Source organism: Lissotriton helveticus, chromosome 5_1 (genome assembly GCF_964261635.1).
Source record: "Lissotriton helveticus chromosome 5_1, aLisHel1.1, whole genome shotgun sequence".
In the NCBI taxonomy this organism is placed as follows: domain Eukaryota; kingdom Metazoa; phylum Chordata; class Amphibia; order Caudata; family Salamandridae; genus Lissotriton; species Lissotriton helveticus.
Window position 1 is genome coordinate 359,785,914 of NC_136065.1, and position 14,441 is coordinate 359,800,354.

The following is a 14,441-nucleotide window of genomic DNA, read 5'->3' on the forward strand; positions in this document are numbered from 1 at the left end:
AGTAGTGCAGTATTGCAGGATCTTCATTCACTTCATGTCATTTTATCAGGATGAAAGACTCTGATGAAACTATCTGGCATGTCATTGAGGCTGGTATTGAACTGCCATGTAATGCTACATTTTGTTATATTTGTTGTGCAAGTGAGAACAAAGTAAGTGTGATGTAGCTTGCACTATCTGAATGACTTCAAGAAAATGACAATGCCATATAGAATCACACAGAATAGTCATAGGTAGAGATGGGAATGGAACTCAAATCCTCTGCTGCATAGTTGGTTGAGTTTGGGTGGGATACAGCATCGGGAAGAATCAGCATTATATTGGAGGAGATCTACAAAGTAAGCAAGAAAAAGACCCGTCTCCAGATGTGAGAACTAGTCCATGACTCCTGATAGAAGGAATCAGTTTTGTTTAGCATGTATGGTAGTGCACAACCAAACCTGGCTCTGCTGGGCAACGCAGGGTCCCATTGCATAGAAACAACAGACAGGATGGACTAGCCCTTCCCTGCAGACATAGTTGAATCACTGTCTGCCTCATTTTTTTCATGATTACCAACTAGCCCAGAGAATCACTGAGCACATTCCCATCAAAACCATAAACACATGCAGCCGCTAATTGTCCAAAGGGACGGAGTGAATCAGATCACCCGAAAAAGTAGGCCAAAGAAGAGCGGAGGCACTTAACTCCTTGCATGCTGGTGACGAGCTAAGCTCGTCATGGCCTCCGCGAAACGCCCACGCGGGGATAATTACCCCGCTGTGCTGAGCGTTCTATTGAGCGGGCGTGGCCATGACGAGCTCAGCTCGTCATCATCACACGGCCACCGTGCTGCATGACGAGCCAAGCTTGGCATCAGCACCGTGGCGCCGCGTGCCACCCCCCTCCCACCGCGCTGCGGGGGAATTAGCCCCGCGGCCATAGGGCTAAAGAGTTTCACATGGCCTCATGATTATCTCTGAAGGACCTCAAGCCTTCCCAGTACAGGCCTGATCATAGTTGGAGAGGAAATGGCAACCAGTGGTGTAGCAAGGATGTTATGGGCCCTATCACAATCAAGGGAAACAGATCCCTGCCCTTTGGAAAGAAAAACAGCAATAATGGAGCGTCGTAGGAATTCTGGGATCTCATAGTTGGGTACTTTTTAGCTCCATTTTTGTGAAACGTTCAGAGAGCCATTTTCCAGTTGTTGCAGATTGAAATGTGATATTGTTACATATTGTTACATACTGAATATGTATCTCTAAGTTCAGCGCCAAGATACCCATGTGAGTGAACGTGAGCTTTACAAATACACATGTTAAGGTATGTTGTATTGTGACATATTATTATAATGGCTCCCCATCCACAAACGCAGCCAATTCAAACTATTTACTCACATATACAATGCCCTACACAATGTTAGACCAACATACACTAAACAATGCACACTTTCGCAAGCCAGCCAAAGATTTACGCACTTCTCCTACATCACACCCAAAACATGGAACGACCTCCCCCAGCACATCAGGACCAGTAGCGGCCCGTGGTGGGAGTGCTGCCGGGCGCTAATGTGGGGCAGGGGAGGGGCAGGGTGGGGGTAGTAAATTCCGGAATGTGCCGCACAGAGGTAAGTACACAAACAAATAAATAAAACGAATTTTGTTGCGTGGGCTGCATTGCCAAATGTGATGCAGCGCGCGCAAAGAAATTTGTTTTATTTGTTTGTGTACTTACCTCTGTGCGGCCGTATTCCGCAGTTTACTACCCCCCACCCTGCCTCTCCCCCGCCCCATGTCAGCACACGGCAGCACTCCCACCACGGGCCACTACTGGTCAGGACCACCTACTCATTTCTTGAGTAGCGTAAGTAGCTGAAGTCCAGGCTCTTCAAATAACCCTGTGGGGATCGTATGGCCACTCACCTTCTCAATCGCCTGGATAGCCTCACGGGCGATTAGTGCCCAACACAAGTCTACATAACATAACATTATGACCGTATTTTGTGTAGGGTAATTTTAATAGTGCTGATCTAGGCAGCTAGGAGCGGGTATACTGGAGGGGAAAGGGAAGAGGTGAGGGCACATGGAAAACTAACTTAATAGGCAAGGGAGAGCTATACAGCACAGCACACACAGGTTTCGTAGCACTATACAGAATGACCTCTACAAAACACTGGCATAAAAGTCCAGATGAGAGCATAATACGGAAGCAAGAAAACCTTTTAGTTAAGTCCACAGGAATTAATCTACAGCGCAGGATCAATTTATGCAGCAACCTTACTGACATATGGAACAATGAAATGGCACATGTTGTGAAAAACCAAGTGATTAAAACCAATTAGGTGGCATTATAGTCCAGATTTTCTGAATTTTGTAATAGACATGGGTTTTCAAAGAAAATGATTCCAGTGTTTTAAAAAATGCAGGCGTTTCCAAAGAAAGAAAATTCTACCCATTCATCACTTATTCAGTGTTATTCTCCTGCAATTAAACGGCTTTGCCTTGCTTGGAATTTCGGAAACGCCGTTTTTATTGGCACTGACATTTATACACCCAGAGGAAAACGTTTAGTAAAACATAAGCAATGTCAAATTCAGCCAAACACAAAACTATATTCCCTCAGTTCTTGTAATAAAATGTGTGCCCCGCGCATCTGTGCATCCTTCGGCTATGTTCGAGGTTTTCCTCCTGCACCCCAGTGCCTGGTATATTCTGTTTTTACCACAGTAAAGATTGTGGACTTAGGCACCACTTTTCAAGACGAGACAGTAATGTGGACCAATATTATATACAGAAACTTTATTATATCAGTGTATAACTAGGAGGCACTTCAGAATTCAGAAAATTACACCTTAAAATAAAAACCTTTGAGAAATGTTTCAAATGTTTACAAATTCTGCATGTTCTCTTGAAGTACCTTCAACTAAACGAACTGGCACCGATAACGGAATACATAATATTCAGGACAAAGAATGAATCACTTTATCCATTATATTTCAAATATATTTCAACATGAAGGTTTTGTTTCCAGATGAAGGTAAACGATAAAAGCACTTCCACCGACCAATCAGGGTATTGAGGCTAACTGTCATGAATTGACATGGGCAAAATCATTTAGCTACAATTTAATTGGCCAATTATCCATGGTGTTCATTAATTAAATATTATTTTTTATACCCTAATCGTTACACACAGCATAATAAATAAAGTTTTTGTTTGTTTGCGTAAAGGCCTAAACTTTGTTGAGCCAGGCTTGGTTTCTTTTTATGAAAATATTGCTAAATTCTCTGAAAATGTTGCCCTTTCCTAAAACTTTCTATTTTCTGCCTTTTGCGGCTTCAATCAACAGTTAAGTTAGAATGCCTCAGCTGCAGTACAAGTTTTCATACTTCATCATGCTTTCTCTCTGGCTGCGAACAGTAACTGCTGCAGCTGTTAAGTGTCTGACCCAGAACAGACCCGCTCAATTAGATATTCCACGAAGCACACTTAATTAGTCATTTAAAACTGCTGAGCTCAGACTGTGAATATCTTTTCCTCCGAGCCTCTGGCTTTTTCCCACACTGGGGTTATAATTATTTGGTAGGAGGTCAGTGAGGGGCGGATGGAGGCCACCATGGCTCTGTGATGCTCAGGAGAGGGATGTGATTTTCCTTGATCAGATCATCAATGATTGGGGGTGGGGGATCTTTTCGTTGGAGACTTCGCATGGAGCGGGGTGCTCCGCCACATGTTGGGGGTGCGGGGGATCTAGGGGTGTTTGAGGCAATTTTAGTATCGTCTGTGGTACCGGAGTTGGCTGTGGTTCAGGGGAACTGGACTTGGGCATGTTCAGAGAGTGGTCCCCATAATGTTGGTGTTCTATCCACGGTGATTTGACTGAGTCTGACACGATCAAAGTCTATGATTCTACATTCTGGGGACCTCTGGATGCTTTGAGGTTTGGCTGACTATGAGGTTAATTTGTCTGCAACTGGTGCAGGTTCAGCTGCTGGTCTTTGTGGTGCCTGCAGGGTGCATAGTCTGGGAGATGGACTCTGCTGAGTCAAGTGTTGCCTTGTCATCTTTCCAGGAAATTTTGGTGGGCAATGTAAGCAGTGAATGCGGGTTTTGCCAGACGAAAACAGCCATTGTGGCAGAAGGATGGCACTGGTTTGGAGACTACACAGCTGTCTTTGTGGCAACTCTCAGATCTTTGAGCATGAGGAGGTGGTACAGAGCCTCGTTTTTTAAATGTAACCTGCTCTGCTGTGAGCAGGTAGTGAGTTAAGGGACCTTAGATGTTTGATCGATTCTGATTGGAGAGTTGCATTTGCTACCAGTATACACTTGTCATTAATGAAAGTCGCCTTCAGAAATTGCACCAGCCACTGAAATGGAGATGGTTGATTTGAAAGGAAGGTCCCAGCCAAAACACAAAACTCTTCATGTTTTCTTCTTTCTATGCCTTCATGACGCCAGAATCCAGTGGAAGCAGGGGAAACGCGACTGCTACTAACTAGGGGAAAGGTGTGGCGACGCGGCCAGGGAGACTGACGCTGGACGCTGGGGATCACGGTTCGATCCCCGGCTCCGGCAGCAGGGGTCAGCCCAGCACCATGCGACTCTTGGCAATAGCTCGCTTAATCTTCCCTACGGCCCCCAGTGCTGAGATATCCCTTTGGGGGTGATTTGTGCGCTATACAAGTACTGGATTTATTTATTTATTTACTAACGGGTAAAGTAGGGGAGGCAGTGGTGTCCCTGGCTACCCTAAGTAATGCCCATGTCCCCCCGCAGGAAAGTCCTGCTTTACTTGCAGGAAAAAAGACAGAAGCGATAAAGAAAGAACTTTGAATGACACCCACTGTGCTGTATCACTTCCTATCCACACAGTTATGTTATGGGTTCCCTCACCATGGTGCGTGGAGGTGGCCGCTGCACGAGGATCAAAGGACAGGTGCTTACAGAGTATGATGCTGTGGGTATCCTAGTCAGCACTCCATCCTAGTAACCCTAACGTGTGCGTCTCCTTTCTTCTCTCTCCTACAGTGCTTAATTTGAGCTTTTGGTTTCTGGTGCTCGGCACCGGCACTTAATTGTCATCACCATACTTATGACACTCTGCCACATGGTGGCACTGTTCATCTAATTTAGAGAAGAGCAGAGCAATGGTTATCAATGAATACAATATGCATTAAAAAATACCAATACCTGCCTCTCCAGCCATTCGGACCTGGGATAATCTGAACTGTTGCCCTTGCAGGTGAGAGAGGTGGTTAGTAGTTGTTTTGGTGTGATTGGCAGCGATGAAGCAGCAATGGGTGGTGCAAGCTGCAGTTGCCTCCTGGTAGGGCCCTGGCACTTACTATTTTACAAATTTAAGCACTGCTAATATCACAGATTTGTCCACAAATCATACAAACATAGAGTAAAATAAAATACATATAAAATATGCTCTGAGGAGAGCTTTCACACAGTCTGGGTTTTAGAATCACTCACTTGTCTGGCACCTGTTGCCGTAGTACCCTGCTTTGCAGACGCAGGTGCCCTCCTTTTTGTCACACTCCTGTGTGTTCTGCTGGACGCACTGACACTCCTCCGAGCAACCAGGCCCATAGGCCCACTTTGGACAAGCTGAGGTTAAAAAAATCAAGATGGATGAGTGTGTGAGAAAGAGAAAGAGAGAGAGTAAGAGAATGATAAAGCATCCGCGGCCCGTGCAGGTAAGAGCGGTGGGGCATTACGGCGGGTGGTGGAGGGGACATTTCGATGGATGATGACAAGGGAAAAATAATTATTTACTTAATTTTCCCTCGTCATCGTCCGTCAAAATCCCCCCTCACCATTCACAATCCGCAGCTGACGAGCAGTATTCTACACGGTCAAATTTAACACTAAAAGGCACACAATATACACTCAGATTCACAATAAAAATAATTAGAAAGTGCAAAGTAACGAGTAGTGCAAGCATTAAAAGATGTAAAGGTTCATTCTGAGCCCTGTGCTACAAGGTAGTATGCTCCAAAAACCGTATTACAACTGGTGGACTAATATCATTCTTTATTCCATGCGCAAATCTCATCTGGCGGAATTTGTGTTGGGAAAGTACCACAAATTACGAGTTTTGTGATTTGCACATTACTGCATTATGCCCCATTCTGATGGGCCCGGCATCGACTATTATACACCACAGGGAGCAAATCAAACTTTTCAATTTTTTGGGTTTACTGATTTATTTCTTAATGGAAAATGGAAAATAGGAGTCTTAAAGGCGTCTGAAAAGACAAGGAGATTTATCTTTTTTTCAGGAAGATTGGTTCACAGATTGCAATTCAGCAAGAAAAAGCTTCTTTTACTGATTTTTTTCCCCTTTGGGAATGGGGACTGTTAAATATCTCCCATAATGTGTTTCTTTTATCACTTGCCCATTTAATATGGAAAGAATCTCTTTTAGGTTTGGAGATGGCCCAGATGGATTACTCTGAAGGGGATGGAGCAGGTCTTAAGGGTGATGTGTGCTTCAATTGCATAGCAACCATGGTGTTCCGAAAGATACTGGGTAAGCATCCAAAGATAGAATGAACCTAGATTTGTTCTGGTTTCAAAATCAGGGATGTACACCTGAATATGACCTGTTGGTGAACAAGTGGGGTTACAGCTTCTGGAGAAGGTTTAGTCAGTAGAGACCACGTTTATATTTTCTTTACATGTCAATTTCACTGAACGCTGGGAATTCAGCCTAAAGTTTAGAAACTTGGTGTAAGTGACAATAGAGGTGGTGTCTCTAAACAAGGCTATTTAGCTGGCCATTGGATCAAAAATGAATAATCAGCCTGAAGGAGAAGAAGCATACTCGTGTTTGGAGCAGTGCTGGCTGGTAACCTTTAAAAGTAGTGAGGCGTAATCCTTCACTTGAATTCGACTGAGCGAGCCTCGATTCTTCTTGGGGGGCTCAGGGAGTTCGCTCACATTTGCTTGCACTCAGTCTTACTCTCCTACACAGTCTCACTAAGCCGTTTCTACTCACATTCACTTACTCTTATTTGCACTTGCCTTTTTACTCACTCTGAGTCACTCAGTCTCACGGACTCATGCAGTCACACTCCTTCTCACTCTGACCCTCGTAGTCTCACCAATTCACACTCATGTTCACTCAATCCCATGCCTTCTGATTCACTCAATCTCAGTCAGACTAACTGAATCTCACTCACTCTTGCTAAGTACCGCTTATCTCACCCATTCTGACTCACTGAATCTCACTGTGACTCATCGTTCTGTGGTTCCCAGTCTCATTTTAATAACTCACACATGCTCACTTATTCTGACATAGTCTCACTTGTCCTCACTCATTCTCACTCTAATTCACTCAGTCTCACTCTGATTCACTAGGTTTCACCTAGTCTGGCTCATTCTAATTCACTCAATCTCACCCTTACTTGCTCATACTCACTCCTTTTCACTCAGTGCCGCTCAATCTCACTCATTCAGACTCACTCAAGCTCTGTCTCACTCATTGTCACTGACAAACTCAATCTCACTCTTACTTGGTCATACCCCTCTCATTCTCACTTAGTCTTGCTCATTCTCGTTCATTCTGATTCACTGAAGCTCTATCTCACTCATTCTCACTCAGGCTCGCTGACAAACTCATCTCACTGACTCACTCATTCTCACTCCATCTAAATCCAGGGGCGGCTGGTGACATTTTACAGTGCTGGGGCACAAACTGATTTGCAAGTGCGGGCCCCAGGCCACTCAGGCCGGCGGCGACCCCCCCCCCCCCACATACACAACACTCAAAGAAATGTATTCACACACGCATACACACAAACACATCCATTCACAACACTCTCCACCAAACATTCATGCATACCTGCACGCTTGCACCAAACACTTTAAAATAAAAGAAAAGCACACACTCTTACCTTGCTGCCGGTCCCGGTCCGCGCCACCTCTGGGCTCTGCTCCCCACACGTCACAGGCTCACAGCTCCCCTGGCCAATCCTGGCGCCACGGGCACAGGTACCTTCTCGCCCGCAGCACGCCCATAAGGGCTCCTGATGGCCATGCGCAATGCCGCAAAAACACAAGTGCGCCTGCGTGGGCACGGGTAAAAATTTACCCTCCGACCCCACGCATGCGTACTTGTGTTGCCGCCTATACAATCATGTCAATCAATCAACATGACGCCCGCCCGGTGGTCTGACGTCATGTTGATTCATTGACATGATTGTCATGAGGGAGCTGCGGGCGGCGTCGGGCAGGGGGGCTACGCCCCCACGCCCCAATGGACGAACCGTGCCTGTCTAAATCTCACTTAGCCTCACTAATTCACACTCAGTTTCATTCAATCGCACTCATTCTCACTCAGTACCACTTAATCAATGTCACTCTAATTTACCTAGTCTCAACTCAGCATCACTCGTTCTTACTCAATTCCACTTAATCTCACTCACTCTGTCTCACTCACTCTCTCTGTCTCCCTCAGCCGTACTCATTCTTAGTCACTCAAACTCATGTTGACTCACCTAGTCTCATTTAGTCTCCCTCAGTTTTACTTAATCTGAAGTAGGTAAGCATTTTTTTATTATACCAAGAGTGAATAAAGAGGAATATTTGCTCTTGGTATAACAAATATGTTGCTGAAAACAAGGCTCCTATAAGGAAGTGCTGGTTTCGATTCAGTTTGTGGGAGAAGCGGGGGTCTAATACTAGAATATTGTCAGAATATCGTCTGCTAATAGTAACAAACCCGCACCTAGTGGGATATAATTCTGTAAATGATATTTTGGGCATAATATTTATTGGAGAAAATATTTCTGTGTACAGAAGATGGCGATCAATTTTGACAGTGTCTATTTAAGAATCGTGTTGTTGCTCATATGGAAATTAGTGTGATGTATCTCTCTCTCATGTAATCAACCTTAGAAGGATGAAATGCTCAGATGACCCGTTTGAGATCCTGCCCGGTTCCACAGAAATCTCTGCACTGGATGAAAGTTCAGTGCACCAATCAACAAATATATATCACGTTCTACCCAGTGTCCAGTCGGCTATGGGTGGCTGGCCACTTCAACTAGTTATGGCTTGTTAGTAAGCCCTGGTGGCATTTGTGTTACATCCATGAAATGTTATGAAATGTATGTAATTCATACTAGGCAAATAAAAAAAGGAAGGAAATTCACCACAGTTGTTTCAACTGGACACTCGTAGGAGAAGAAAATGTCTCAGTTCAAGGTGAAAATATCTTGCTGGAAACAATTTATTCTCCAGCCAGTTTTCTGCTAGTGTTTTGCGAGACTCTATGTGAGAAAGACCCTCGAATTAAATTGTCTACAAAATATCCTCTAATTCTTTTGCAATTTTGCACCAAAAAGTGATTTCACATACTCCTACTTTTTGTTTGAGTATTCTTGAACTTGAATTTTTTCACTTTCAAACACAGGCCAGCAAATTTCCCCTAGAAAAGTGCTTTGGCTTATGGTATTAGTTCACTTTGTAACTATAAAGGAATAACTTAAATATCGACTTACTCAGCTTCATGTTCTTTTTGCTATCAGCCATTTAACAAGAAACAGCGGCTTAAATGACATTGGCCTTCAGATAACGGCAACAATCTAAACCAATGCCTGTAATCTAGGAATATGACAAGTGCGAACTCCTCATGGGAAATGTACATTTTTACAGAATCTGCCTGATTCTGTGGCGGAAATTCTTCAGAAAACGCTGCAGGGGCAGTCTACAAATAATAACGTGGAATATTTATTTCCTAACGTACACCAAGCATGATTCCTTCCTCTTTTTCCATTTTTTTTCTGGACATATTTTTATATCTGCTTTTGCTTTATTCACCATACTGGTGCAACATTACTTTTCAAAACTATAGACTAGGTCATGTCTGTGACAAAAGCAGGCAGTTGAAATGGGCACACTGATAGGCCTGGGGGCTATCTTCTTTTTTGTAGGTCGATGTTGCAATACTTTTTAGTCAAAACTCAATCTGAAAAACTAATTGTGACATCTAATTCATACTAACCTGTAATTTAAGAGTCGTATAGTAGTCTTTTTAATACTTTTATCATCCAAAGTATAATCACCTATGACATCTTTGTTGACCAAATTATTTTTACATCTGTTGCTTCTAGGCTAGAATGTTTCGCGACAGAACTCACTTCTTCAGGGCAATAATTCTTTTTATGATAATGAACTAAAAAAATCGTGTAAAAATAGAATACATTCTATATAAATGTATTGGTGTGATTTCTGACCCCATACATTGTTGTCAAAAGTTGCACACCCCACATGCCCAGGCATTCCTATAATAAGCATCATCTTACCTAAATGGCAAAAGCGCCCGTACAAGCCCGGGTCACATAAGCAGGCGCCGTAGATCCGATGGCACCTCCCTTTGTTGGCGCAATTACATTTCTTTTTACAGAACTTCCCATAATATCCCTTGGGGCATCCTGGAAATACAGAATAAGACTTTTTTAGAAAGAATAGCAAGCTGTGGAAATTGTAATACAAGTAGTTTAAAAAAAAATCTTAAAAGTACCATCCTCACAGGACTCTCCACCGACCCCAGGTGGGCAGCGGCACTTCCCAGTTATTGGATCACACGTTCCTCCATTTTGACAGCTGCACATAGAACTGCAGTTTCTCCCAAATGTCCCTTCAGGGCAGGCTGCAATGTGAAACAACCATTGACAAAGACATTAAGTTTGACTTATAGGCAGTGTATGTACACAAAGACACACAACATTTAAGGAGCAGTGTAGACAGGATGTATGACATTACAACGCATGCTTTTACCACGCATGCTTTTACATCGCAGTTTTTACAACGCATACCATTACAACGCATATCACTTTGGGTTGCTGGATAGTGAATAGTTTAATTTACTATTCCAACTCCAGTCCCCGTGGATAGTAGGGAAGGTGTTGGATAGTAAATTAAATCTATTCCCTATTCTAGAGCGCCCCCCAGTGCAATGCATTGTAATGGTTTGCGTTGTAAAAGTTGCGATGTAAAAGCACTGCGTGGTAAAAGTTGCGTTGTAAGGAATATGCTACTTACCAGTATGCATCTGTTCTTGGCATAGAGGGCTGCAGAGTGGTACATTTATGAATAGATCGCCATCTGGTGTTGGGCTCGGATGATTGCACTTGTTTTTCTTCTGGAGAAGTCTTTGTCGTCATCGATGACTCCTCCTCTGGGTGTTAGTGCGCATGGGCATCGGCTCCATCCTTAGATTGTTTTGCCATAGTAGGGTTAGATGGAGTAGTGTAGTAGAATACATAAAGATATGCCCATGTAAGTGTATCTAAATAAGATAATGTTGGGACAGACACAGGTTTCCGGTGAGGCCGGGAGGGCATGTACCACTCTGCAGCCCTCTATGCCAAGAACAGATGCATACTGGTAAGTAGCATATTCCGTTCGAGGCATATGGGCTGCAGATGGTACATTTATGAATAGATTATACAGCAGTTACCTCCCTAGCGGTGGTCACCCGTGTCTGTCGCAACTGTTTGAAATAGAGTTTTTAATACAGCTTGGCCCACTCTGGCTTGCTGTGTAGCCTGCACATCAACACAGTAGTGCTTTGTAAAGGTATGTGGTGTAGACCAAGTTGCTGCTCTACATATGTCATCTAGGGGAATGTTTCCTAAGAATGCCATAGATGCTCCTAGCTTACGTGTAGAATGAGCTCTAGGAGGAACAGTTAATGTTCTCTTTGCTTTTATGTAACATATTTGTATACATCTTACAATCCATCTAGCGATGCCTGCTTTAGAGATAGGATTGCCCTTATGTGTTGGGGAAAATGCTACAAATAGTTGTTTAGTTTTCCTGAAATTTTGTGTCCTTTCTATGTAGTACAAAATGGCCCTTTTGACATCTAGTGTATGTAGGGCCCTTTCTGCTACCGTCTGTGGCTTTGGGAAAAAGACTGGTAGTAGTTCCACCGGTTGATTGATGTGAAATGCTGAAATTACTTGGCAAGAACTTTGGGTTTGTTCTAAGAACCACTTTATTCTGATGTAATTGTAGGAATGGTTCTTGTATTGTCAGTGCCTGTAATTCACTTACTCTCCTGAGTGAGGTAATGGCTATAAGAAAGGCCACCTTCCATGTAAGGAATTGTATTTCACACCTATGCATAGGTTCGAAAGGTGGTCTCATTAGTCTGGTGAGTACTACGTTGAGGTTCCAGACCGGTGAAGGTGGCAATCTTGCTGGAATGACTCTTTTAAGGCCTTCCATGAAGGCTTTTATCGCTGGCACTCTAAACAGGGATATGTGCTGCCTGTTTTGTAGGTACGCTGCTATAGCTGCTAGATGTACTCTGATAGATGTATACGCGAGATTACATTGCTGTAAGTGTAGTAAGTAGCAAATAATCTCCTTTGTTGATACGTCCAGAGGGTTGATATTATTAGTGGTACAGTATATAGCAAACCTCTTCCACTTAGCTGCGTAGCATGCTCTGGTGGTGGGACGTCGCGCTTGCTTAATTATCTCCATGCAATTTGGGGGTAGATCTAAGTACCCAAATTCTAGGATTTCAGGAGCCAGATCGCTAGGTTCAGTTGTGTGGGATCTGGGTGCATTATTTCTCCATGGTTCTGTGTAAGGTGCATGGGTAGAATTCTTAGCTTTTGGTGTGGCACTTGTGAGAGTTGCAAGAGCGTGGTGAACCACGGTTGTCGTGCCCACGTGGGTGCTACTAGTATCATGGTCATTGAGTGTTGTTGCAGCTTTCTGACCACTAATGGGATTAGTGGGAGAGGGGGAAAAGCGTATGCAAATTTGTTGGACCAATTTATCCATAACGCATTGCCCTGCGACAGGTGGTGTGGGTACCTGGACGCGAAGCTTTGGCATTTTGCGTTCTGATGAGTGGCAAAGAGGTCTATCTCTGGTTGTCCCCATCTTTGGAAGAATGGTTGCAGTATTTGTTGGTGCAGTTCCCATTCGTGTATTTGTTCCGACTGTCTGCTTAAGATGTCTGCTATCTGGTTTTGAACTCCTGGTAGGTGTTCTGCTAACAGATAGATGTTTTGAGGAATGGCCCATCTCCAGATTTCCTGTGCTAGTCTGGATAGTTGGAGAGAGTGCGTCCCCCCCTGTTTTTGAATATAATACATTGCTGTCATGTTGTCTGTTCTGATCAGGACTGCTTTGTTGGTAACTCGACTTGGGCCCAGGGAGAGCTCTCGAGGTCATTCCCAAGGAGGCAGTCCACGGGGGCGTCGTCCCGGACGGTCACCTTGAGGGTGCCCGACACTCCCCCCCATTCGAAGGGAATTCGGGCCATCTGGCATAGAGTTTCGGAGTTGTCGGCGGCCCTCACGGGGCAGCGTACGTTCGGGATGATCTGTTCGGGGGTCACCAAGTGGCAGCGGACGGCGGTCACACTGGCTCCCGTGTCTCGGAGGGCTTCGGTCCGTCGTCCATTGATGTGGACCCACTGACGGTATTTTCGAGTGTTGCTCGGTAGCGGGGCCTGGGGGACCATGTCTCTATTGCCCAGGCAGGCTAGGGCCATGGCGGCCGGTTCATACTCGATTTGTTCTTCCTCGTAGACCTCTACGTCTTCTTCTCCCTCTCCTCCCAGAGCTGCAGCAGCGAACTGGCGGGTCGGAGGCCCAGTGGTGCCGGGACGCTGGTTCATGGGGCAGAGGGGGTCACTGGCATAGTGACCGGTCCGCTGGCATCTGTGGCAAGTAATGTTCGGGTGGGGCCCCGGCCGTGCTGGGGGGTCCCTCTTCAGGGACGGCGAAGTGTTACTCGGGGGGACCCGGGAGGGGGGCCCCGGCCCGAGGTTGGCGGGAAGCTTCGGCTCTGGTTCTGTCCTCCTCCGCCCCCCCGCTGGCGGGGGTGCCCCCGGCCGCCCTGACCTGGTTCTCCTATCGGTGTTCGGGGGACCCGGGTGCTCACCCATCGATCTGCCTCGACGGCGAGTTTCCGGGGCTCGGTTAGCTTGCTGTCGAGTAGATGCTGTCGGAGCTCGACAAAGCAGTTGTTGGAGAGGTGCTCCCAAACGATGAGGTTGAACAGCTGCTCGTAGGTGGACACTTTGCTGCCCTTTATCCATCCTTCCAGGGCCCTGCTATAAAAGTTCACGTACTCGACCCACGTGGTACCGGGGATTTTCTTGCAGTCTCTGAATCTCTGCCGGTACATCTCGGGGGTGAGGCCATACCGGACAAGCAGGGCGTCCTTCATGTGGTCATAGGAGGACATTACGTCGTCGGCCAGCTCCAGCAGGGTGTCTCTTCCTTCGCTGACGAATCTCCCCCATAAGCCGGCACCCCAGTCTGATCGCGGAATGCGGTGCGCGGTCATGGCAACTTCGTACGCCTTGAACCATTGCTGGATATCGTCATTCTTGTAGTACTCCTTTACGATATCCTTCGGGATGTGGACCTTTGGGTCAGCAGGCGGTGAGGGGTTCCGGGCTACCGTGGCGCC

At 45.4% G+C, this 14,441-nt stretch overlaps 1 protein-coding gene across 1 annotated transcript in view; it reads right to left on the minus strand.

Moving 5' to 3' along the window:
- Positions 1–14,441, minus strand: part of LOC144754551 (uncharacterized) — a 484,785-nt gene that overhangs the window by 191,683 nt on the left and 278,661 nt on the right. Inside the window, exons 11-13 of the mRNA XM_078642483.1 lie at positions 10,519–10,647; positions 10,301–10,429; positions 5,463–5,597 (exon numbers count right to left, since the gene is read on the minus strand). Coding sequence (XP_078498609.1) covers positions 5,463–5,597; positions 10,301–10,429; positions 10,519–10,647 — 393 coding nt within the window. The remainder of the gene's footprint in view (positions 1–5,462; positions 5,598–10,300; positions 10,430–10,518; positions 10,648–14,441) is intronic.